Here is a 9,873-nt window from a genome sequence, read left to right as displayed (position 1 = left end):
AAACCAAACCCAACTTTGAGGTTTGACTTGTTTTTTAGGGGTTTTTTTTTTTTTAGATTTGCCTGGTGGGCTGGATCAAATAATCTTTCATCCCATGGGTTCCGGTTCGCTGCCGCTGTTTTGAAGAGTGGTAGTATGCCTATAATGCATTCGCGTAACCTTGTAACTAACCTGTCAGAAGAGTAGCAGACTGTGCTGTGCTTAACCCTGGAGAACCCACGGGGTCACATTTGGCCCCTATAAATTCTGCTACTCAAATGCTACCCTCAAATCCCAAAGGGTCAAATTTGGCCTTTATCCTAAATTAGGATTAAGGCATTGAATATTTGAAAAAAAAATATATTTTGGTGTTCAGTGAACATATAGCAGTCATTTAATGTATAATTCATAATTTTCCCAAGAAGAAAAGGGTTCTTGGGTTCTCCAGGGTTTTAAATGTGATCGTTAATAGGAAAATACATGAATATGGTGGTCAGAGCCACTCTAACAGGAATCTCGCTTGCTCTCATTTCAGGTGAGAATCTTTTTTTCCCTTTTTTTTCTTGTACCAAGTTAGTCCTTACTTCATTTAAGACAGTGTGTCAAACTCATTTTTGTGAGGCCCACGTTGCAATTTTGGTTTCTCAGAGAGTTACGTTGTGACTGTGAAGCCACATATAGGCCGAGGTAGAATTGAGTGATTTACTCCTTACATCCACAGCAAATTGATGGTGACTCGTTTTGGAACCAGAACTCAGAAGAAAGCTGAGGAAATTGTTGGATTTGTTTTAAAAAGCGGCTTGGAGACAAAAAAAAAAAAAAAAAAACATGTTTGGAATATTTCAACGTTAAAGTGAATTCAAGAAATATGGAGTGGACGCAACATAATTTGCTTTTGTTGTACATGAAATGATTTGGCAGACCTTGAGTTTGACACCTGTGATTTGATATATTATATTGGCATGCCTATGTGGCGTACTTTTACAGAGTTGATAAAATAGCCCAAGAAGTGGCACTCTATGAACTCACTCCGTGGTCACAAGTCAGCCATGGCCTTTCAAACCAAACGTTCGCTTACTCGACTAAAAGTAAATGTATGACTTTGCAATTCTAATAGCATTTGGATTGAGGTGCATTGTTAGTCCATGTTATCTGGTTTAGACCAGAGATTCACACACAGGAGGGTTGTCAGAGTCCTGACTGTGCATGGAGCTCAAGCCTGTATCCGAGTCCTCGTCGTTGGTGTTGCAGGTCTTTGACAGACCTCGAGCCTGCTCCACCCAAATGCCGCTCTTCTCCACTGGCATCACTGCGCCTTCATCTGCCTTTGTATCGTCGTCGTCGTCGTCATCATCATCCTCAGCATCATTATCGTCATCATCCAGTTTGCTGTCCACCTGATCTATTTCCATAGTTTCCACTTTGGCCAGTAGGTCCAGCATTTCAGTCTCCTTGCTCTCCAGGAGTGCAAGACTCAGGTTCAAGTCTCCCCGAATGCCGTCCAGGTCTGTCTTGAGTCTCAGGCCTATGTAGAGGCTGGTGTTCAGCTGCGTTTTGATCCTTTCCTCCTCCAACACCACCTCCTCTCCAGACACGCACTCCAGCACGGGGGGAGCAGACAGGCACATTTCCGACATTTTCTCATCTTCTCTCTCCTCCCGTCGTCGCTTCATCCACCGAATGTTGAGCTCCTCTTGGATCTCCGCAGTGATGCTCTCCATGAGCGCCTCTCGTGCCGTCAACTCCTCCTGCAGCCGCACCACCTCCTCGCACTGCCGCGCGTACTCCTCGAACTGGGCCAGCGCTTCTGGAGCGATTTTGTGCGTACGGTCCTCCGGGAAGGCAGAGGAGTCCTCCAAGTAGGCGTCCTGCACATAGTTGACCCCGTGTCTCTTCATGCGCTCAAAGTGCACCTTGGACTCGTAGCTCTCAATCTCCTTATCCAGCTCCTCGAGTCTCTGGATCTGCTGGCGGATGGTGTGATCCTGCGAAAGCACCAAATGGACCAAAGTTTCCATCTTCTCCGCGGAGCTCTTATCTTTACCGAGCGCTTGCTCTTTCTTTTTGTTCATCCTGTCCAGCTTCCGGAAGGCCTTCCTCACAATGCGCCTCTGCCGCTCCTGCGACAAGTTGTTGGCTGTGGCGGGCCAGCAGGTCCTAACGGGGGCCCTGATCACTCCACCGGGACCCCAATTCTCCCGACGTTGGACCACACGGGCCTCAGCACTCCGAGGCCCATTGTTGGGAAGTGACGCATCAGTCTTGACCTGGACGAAGCGGACGTTCTCCTGCTCGTCCCCCCAGGCGCTCCATAGTCGGAGGATTTTGGTCTTGTTGGGTAAAATCCTCTCAAAGCCCCTCCATTTCTCCACCATGCAATAGGACTGAGGGGGTCCTGAGAGCATTCCAGCTGAGGCACCTTGCCGCAGGTTCTGGTCCTCCAGCAGGACTTGGACCACATCGGTGCATGTGGTCCTCTTAGTCAGCCCTGAGACCAGCTTCTCTTCCCGGCAGACCCACACAGAGACTTTGCCTTCTTCTGGCTCCATGTAAGCTATTCCAGAGATGCTGTTTATTTATTTTTTTTTTATCAATCCGTGGAACTGAAACGCCGGTGTCAGAGTCAATTGAACAAAAGTAAAACTAACGGCACAATTCCTAAAGTAGATACTGAAAGGATCAATGAGTGTCAGAGCTCATCTCGAAAGTAATTGCATCCGGTTCTTGTCCGTCGTCGACTGCGCGCGGTCTTTTCCCGCTGCGTGGACATCGTGTCACTCTGTCCCCGTCAGAAAAACGACAGCAGAGAGCACAAGACGCGCGTGCCTGCCTGTGGTGGGACAGTTCTGCGTGTGTGCGCGCGGGAGACAGGAGCAGGCTAGTGGAAGCTTTGAGCCCCGCCTCCTCTCGTGTTCTCCTCCCCCTCCTTGTTCATTTGCACAAAAACAAATACAGAAATAAAATACAAATCCAAAATACCAAATAATCGGGTTTTATTTAGGCTGGGATTGAATTAAGACGTAAACTTAGTTGTGCTATTGATACCAAATGTGAGTACAGTTCCTCCTATTCTATTCTTGCTTGTTTGCACTTCTTTCTTGACTTAGTGTAGTTTAATAATAGTACGGCAGAGGCAGAACGATGTTTCACAGTACATAACACAATAGTTGAACCGACAATTTCTGAAAGAATGAATGATATATTTGATGACCCATACGAAACAGTCCCATGATGAACATTAGCCAGGTTTTTGCACAGCAGCGGGCCTTGTTGTTAAAAAGCCAAACGGATCTGATGATGAGAAACCACAGCTGTGGACTCATCACAAAGCAGATGAAAATCCATCTATTAGGTCCTACAGAGTTATTCATATATTGCAGTTAAAAGTGTATGACTCCATTATCCTTTCTTTAACTATTTCAGGCTTAAGTATGGGCGAGGAATCCCATAAAAGGATTCATCTGTCTAAAGAGCATTTGTGTGTGAGATAGAGACTGTCACAGTAATGCTGTGTGTCATTAGTCTGTTTTTATCTAAAACTGTGCTCTTAAGAATCCATGAGGTTTGTTGGGAGATAAACGCAAAGAATAAACACTAATAATCACATCTCTCTCTCTCACACACACACACACACACACACCCACACACACACACACACACACACACACACACACACACACACACACACACACAAGGAGCAGGAGTGTATGTACACAAAAGTAGATTTGAGAAGGACAATTTGTCCAAGGGTGGTGTCTCGGCTGTGAGATAACACCGACTATTTTTCTAATCTTTGAACTAATTTCCTGTGAGGTCACTATTGCCAAAAACAGAACAGACCCGCCCACAGACACAGACACAGCCAAGAATATTTAAAATAACAATGATAAATTATTTATTCTTTCTAATTCTAATTAACAGGGACATAGAGTAAGGAAAAGCTCATATAAGGTCACATGCTGATTTAAATAGATAAGTCATCTTGTTGCTCTAGAGCAGTTATCAACGGGTCAATTCCGGCCCGCGAGACCAGCCCCGTGCCGAATCAGTGCGGCTTGGTGAGTCCAACAAGTGGATAAATTGTCACATTAGCTGAATGGGCCACCTTGCCTCCACTCCCACGGTCTTATCTGCAATATTGGAAGCAAACCATGTGATCATTCCTGCCGTTTGGGCCAGGGGAGCTAACGTTTGCTCTATGTTATGTTGACAAGTGACGATCAAGTTGTTCATCGCCAAAACCATGCATTCATAAGAAAGAAAACCCACTAGACAATGTCTAAATCTAGAGTGGATTGTATTTTATGTTTTGTTTTTATTAGCACATTATGTGTGGTTGCAGAAATGCTCCTGACAGCTGTCTGTGGAGAATGCTCAAATCCATTTGGATATTTTGACACTCATTTTGTAGTTTTTTGCTTCATTTGTTTCTACTAAGAGATTAACATCTTAACAATCAGCATGAATGCTACTGATATGGGTATGCGGGAATATTCCACTTTTGTATAAAAAAAAAAACACTATCTGTCATCTTTTCCTGAGCACACCCTTTTTCCTCTTGTGCACCACTTGCTGTGGTTCACTTCTCTTGATCAAACTGCTCATATTATGTTGACCGAAATTTTCAAAAGGGAGCTTTGAAAACGCAAATTGATATTAGACTTTTTTCTTTCAATTGCACTATTTTTTTCTCTTGTCTGACCCTCAGTACAACGATACTACCTTGTGCTACATGGAATCTGGTTTGACAACAAACCATACTACAATACTACTTCTAATAATAGCAGCAACAATAATATCTGCACATAAAACAATATTTAATTAGTCATTAAAAAAACCTCTTGGCAACCCTGACATAATTTGGCCCTCAGTGAGAACTAATTGGGGGATGCTAGTGGAGAGCTGTGTTTTAGCTTGACAATAATTAATTCACGACAGGTTTGTGAGAGGTTTTCGCTTTCCATGCATTTTAAATAAGCACATATTATGTAAAGTTTAGTGCTCATAGTCTGGTTCCCTCCAGTGTTCACAAAAGGACATTACACCGCATAGTCCAAGACCATCCAGGTAGAAATCCATTCATCCCTTCATCCATTGTCAATACCTCTTGTCTTCATTGGTGGCGCAGGTAGGTTGGAGCCTATCCGAGTCGATTTTGGGCAGGAGGCAGGGTACACCCTCGACTGGTTGTCAGCCAATTGTGGGGCACATTTACATACATGTTTTGCTGTTGTAAAATGTGTCATGCTTTGTGCAACAAAGACTGTTGGCAAATAGTCACCTTTTGAAACCACCAAGCATGAAATATTACAACTATTTGTCATTGAGCTCATACTGCAGTCCAATTACAGTACATGAATTCAAGTGACAGGACGTAATTCACATTAAGTTTTGCTTATCGACAGATGAATCGTGACAAAACAGCATTTGGAACTGGCCATTTATTTGAAAGTGAATCGCATATGCATACAAAGTCTCTACAAAGCTAGAAAATATCTAACATACTTTAGAGTCATGTGGGGAAAATGTTACAAAGCAAAGATCAGACCCTGTGTGGTACCAATAGACACGTCAGCGGAGTTTGGATTCTCCTGCATGTTATAGTACTCTCTTCTTCACAAAATAGGATGGAAATTAGGATATCAAACATCTGTAATAAACGTTATTGTCACTTTTATACAAAGCACCTTAAAAAATAACAACACGGACCAAAAAAAAAAGAAAAAAATCTCCCATTCTTCAAAGATGGGAAGCAAATATTCAAGGCCATTTGAGAACGTGTTACTGGGTTTCTGTGCCACGCATGGTTCTAAATCTCCCAAGAGAACACGAACAACACATTACAATCATTCATAAACTTTGAAACAATTTGAAACATGAAATATTCACCATTTTGGAAGGAGGGCTTTTTATTAACTATTAAGGATGTTCTCTCACTGGAGGAGTGCCAACCAAGTTGGTAAAAAAGTGTCACAAAAGTATGTTATTTTAAAAATCTGATTACATGTAGATGTACAGTTGGACAACAACTCTTTGCTACTCTTCGTTGTCTTTAAATGACAAGATTTATTGGACACCACTTCTCAGAAGGATTATTGTTTTTGATTTTTGCTTTACTTTTTTTCCCCTTTCCAGTTTTACGGGCAAAGTACAAACCACTGAAAACGAGTTTAATAATTTCTGAGTGAACGCATGAATCTTAATGCGAAAAATGTAAACATGTATCCAGGAATGTGTTCACTGCAAATGGGCCAGTGTTCAAAGTTCGGGGACAGTGTTAAAAACAGAACATCGGTGTTGCATTAACACGACTGTCATCTTGGATGTAACACTGAGACATTTGTTAAAATGGGCTGTCATCGGGATTCGACCTTGACTGGCAGCCATTTAAATTTGAAATGATGTACGTAATGATTGAAGTTCATTGGTCGGTCGAGACAATTTTTTTCAGTATCATGATGGCCACAAGGCCAGTCAGGTTCATTAACATGTTTTGGTTCAAGGAGGTGTAGGCCGCTTGACCGACGAGCTGCATGTTTGTTCAAACTTACTTCCGTGGCTTTTTGGGGGGGACTGGTGAGTAGTCCAGAGGACTCCTTTCAGTCTAATGAGCGTCATTTGTCAGCCGATTGACAAGCAACGTGCCTAATCTCCAAAATGTAACATGGAAATGCGTTGGTAAGAAATGCCATGTGTCCTTGAAGGAATTTGACTGCATGGAAGAGTTTGTCTGAAAAGTTAATGCATGCATTATCTATGTCCGTGGAATTGCTCATTCTCTTCCACAGTCTAGAAAACAAGGTCTTACCAGCTAGTTACCGAGTTGCAAAAACACCTCTCGTGTTATCTCATTTGGCCATGCAGGCCTACAGGAAATGGGAGTTGAGGATGTCATGTTCATCGTTTTGTGCCCGGATTCTGTTTTGCTGCCATTTGGTTTTGAAGGTTGCTCAAAGACTCTGCAAGACCACAAAACATCTGAACATGTATCAGGTAATGAATGCATGTCCACCATGAAACGTTTGGCCAACCAGCCAGTTGTCAAAAGTATAAAAATCAAGGCAACGTTCACGCACAGAGAGATGCGATACTATGCACGCCAGGTGAAAGGGTCTTGTAAAAATTGCAATGTCTAGTGGCGCCACCACCTCCTGGGGGAAAAAAAACTCTGCAACTGACTGCCACAATGAAATGACTCTTAGTGCGGGTACTGCGAATGAATTCACTACTTTCAGAAAAATTGTTAACATCTTGATGACGGTAAGACATTTCTTCTTCTATTGGGTGCTGAACATTTATTAAATGTTACTAACACCAGGTGATATGGATGCCTTTGTTAAAATGAACAGCCTAGGTGTTGAATTAACACCAGCACATTTGCAATGTACCGTTCGGTGGTGACACACTCCAAACATCAGCACTGTTGAATCTCAAAAAAGAACAGAATAATTAACAGTTAAATGATGGTTAACTTAAAGGGCATTTGTTGGATTAAAATACAGAATGGAACCAAGCAGGTTGTTTCTACCAGTTAGTAGAATTATCTCTCAATGAAGAACATGTGCCCAAACCACTGCATTATTTTGAATGAGGCATCTGACACTGTCCAGTCTTAACAAGATCACTACACACAAGTCAAACACATGTATAGTGCGAGCAGATGCTGCTACGCCAAATGATCCAAAGTGTTTTATTTACAATATGTGGGAAGGAAAAACAGCTACAATGCAATGACTATCAGACACCGAACAGAAAAAAAAAATTACTGGTAGTCCAATATTGGAGGGTATGTAAGAAGAAATGCCTAATTCTCTAAGTAATTGTTGAACACTGACCACCCCCCCCCAAAAAAAAATCTAAGAATTTAGTGAAAAAGAGAAGACACTTTAGTTTCCAGACAAAGGCACTTCATGCCATTTAACATGACATGGACCAACCAGCAAACATCACTTGCTACAATGCACAGCTTTTGGTTTCTAATATCATAAATGCATTTCTTCATTAATAGTGACTGACCTAACAAGAAAGAAGGTACTGCCTTTAGTTGTTTAATGTGCCCTAGTTGACAAGAAAAAAAAAAAAAAAAACAGGTCAATGATCAATATGAACATTACCAGACTTTCAGGACCCTATTTTTGTTCCAGGCGCAAGACTAGGGCAATGAGCAGTCTAACTGTGTGCATGGGTGAAAATTTTCTTTCTTTTGGTATTACTTGACTTAGAATTGGGCATAACGCGGCGTTTGCGCCTTTGTGCGCTGTTGTGGGGTGGAAGTTGACTTTTCCCGGCCAATCCACGCTGTGTCCCTAATATGCATAAAAATCAGATCGGTCGAAGAGCAAACACGACTACGCCATGCCTGATGCTGCTGAAAACAACAACAACATGGGGATCGTACACAAGCCATTGGCTTGGAATCACAGAGCACTAACTCCTGAGCTAAAATTGCGTAATAACTGCAATGGACATTTACGTTGACCAGAGAAATCGTGTGTGTGTGTGTGTGTGTGTGTGGGTGTATGAAATTGCATGCGCTGTGTTGGCTGTGGATGAACACACACACACAAACACACAATAGTGACAAATTTGTAGACGCGCTGGGGGACGAGGCAGAAACGCCCACTGAGGCATAGCGCGTCTACCGAATTCGAAAACACACTGAATTGGCCCATTGCCCTGTCACGGAAATGTCAAGGTGTCCATTTTTACTGTGAGCGCAGACTAATTTCTGTTACCAAATTGCTGGATGACTCAGGGGCGAGTCAAACTCTGTGCGCCGAAACACCCAAATGGCTGCAACACGGCCCCCAAAGACACTAGACTTGCACTGGCCCAAAAATGAAGTTACGTCCATTTTTACGGCGAATGCATGGGCACCAGTCTTCCAATATAGGGCCCTCAGTCTCTTCAAACACATTAGCTGGTCCACCTGTGTTAAAGCTCAAGTAAGCTGGTGTAAGTCCACTGAATGGCATTGATTTGGAGGGATATCATCTGTTTGGGTTTTTTTTTTTTTCTCGAAAACATTCTCCTAACTTGTAAATCATGCGCAACTGTGTTATATAAAATTCACAGTGCTTTCCAAAAGATCCTTTACAACATAGTTGATATTTCACATCGTCACTACATCTAAATCAGTGCTATTTCAATAAAATGTACCTGAATTGTTTAATTTTGCTTATAATTTCTTATTAACATACATTTTTGATAGTTTTCCTGGAATTACAATATAGTGTATATATATTCTATTCATAGCAATTTCCCAAAGTTTTTTTTTTTTTTTTTGACGAAAACATACAAAATGGTAGAAAATTTTGATTATTTTCTTTGGGACAGATTTTTTTTTTTTTTTGTGCAAGACTGCAGTTTGCACTATTCAGCATCGCTACCTGTACGTAACCGCCTCTGTACTGTACTATCTAACAATGTGACAGTGCTATTTCCCCTAAAATGAACTCGCTATGGTTATTGATGATACACAGGGTCTGATCTTTCACACACACACACACACACACACACACACACACACACACACACACACACACACACACACACACACACACACACAGTTGCAGGAAGTGAGGAATATTTGAATTTTTGTCTTCAAGTAAGAAACAAAAAAAAAATGTGGAAAATAAGTGGCAGTAAATGGAAACGAGGCTTTGGAAGATGTGACGTCATCGGGTGTTTTCAGATAGTTTTCGGATCTGATTTATCTGGTTGAATTGAAACTTGTCTCGCTGTAGTTGTGACGGTGCTCACACTTTTGTAGATTTAATTTCAGCTCAGCTCAAATGTCAAATTCTTATACCATGAAAAGGCCATATGTGTGTGTGTGTGTGTGTGTGTGTGTGTGTGTGTGTGTGTGTGTGTGTGTGTGTGTGTGTGTGTGTG

The 9,873-nt window shown here is 42.1% G+C and overlaps 1 protein-coding gene across 1 annotated transcript; it reads right to left on the bottom strand.

The window, feature by feature from the left end:
* Nucleotides 1-532: 532 nt before the first annotated feature.
* LOC109520697 (ras association domain-containing protein 10) lies at nt 533-2,865 on the bottom strand. Its single transcript, XM_019878094.1, has one exon. It carries the CDS (start codon nt 2,526-2,528, stop codon nt 1,137-1,139), a length of 1,392 nt encoding a protein of 463 aa, XP_019733653.1. The 5' UTR covers nt 2,529-2,865; the 3' UTR covers nt 533-1,136.
* Between the last annotated feature and the right edge of the window lie 7,008 nt (nt 2,866-9,873).

This window comes from Hippocampus comes, unplaced genomic scaffold (genome assembly GCF_001891065.2).
Source record: "Hippocampus comes isolate QL1 unplaced genomic scaffold, H_comes_QL1_v1.1 scaffold37, whole genome shotgun sequence".
NCBI lineage: Eukaryota > Metazoa > Chordata > Actinopteri > Syngnathiformes > Syngnathidae > Hippocampus > Hippocampus comes.
This window is presented reverse-complemented; position numbering and strand designations above follow the sequence as displayed.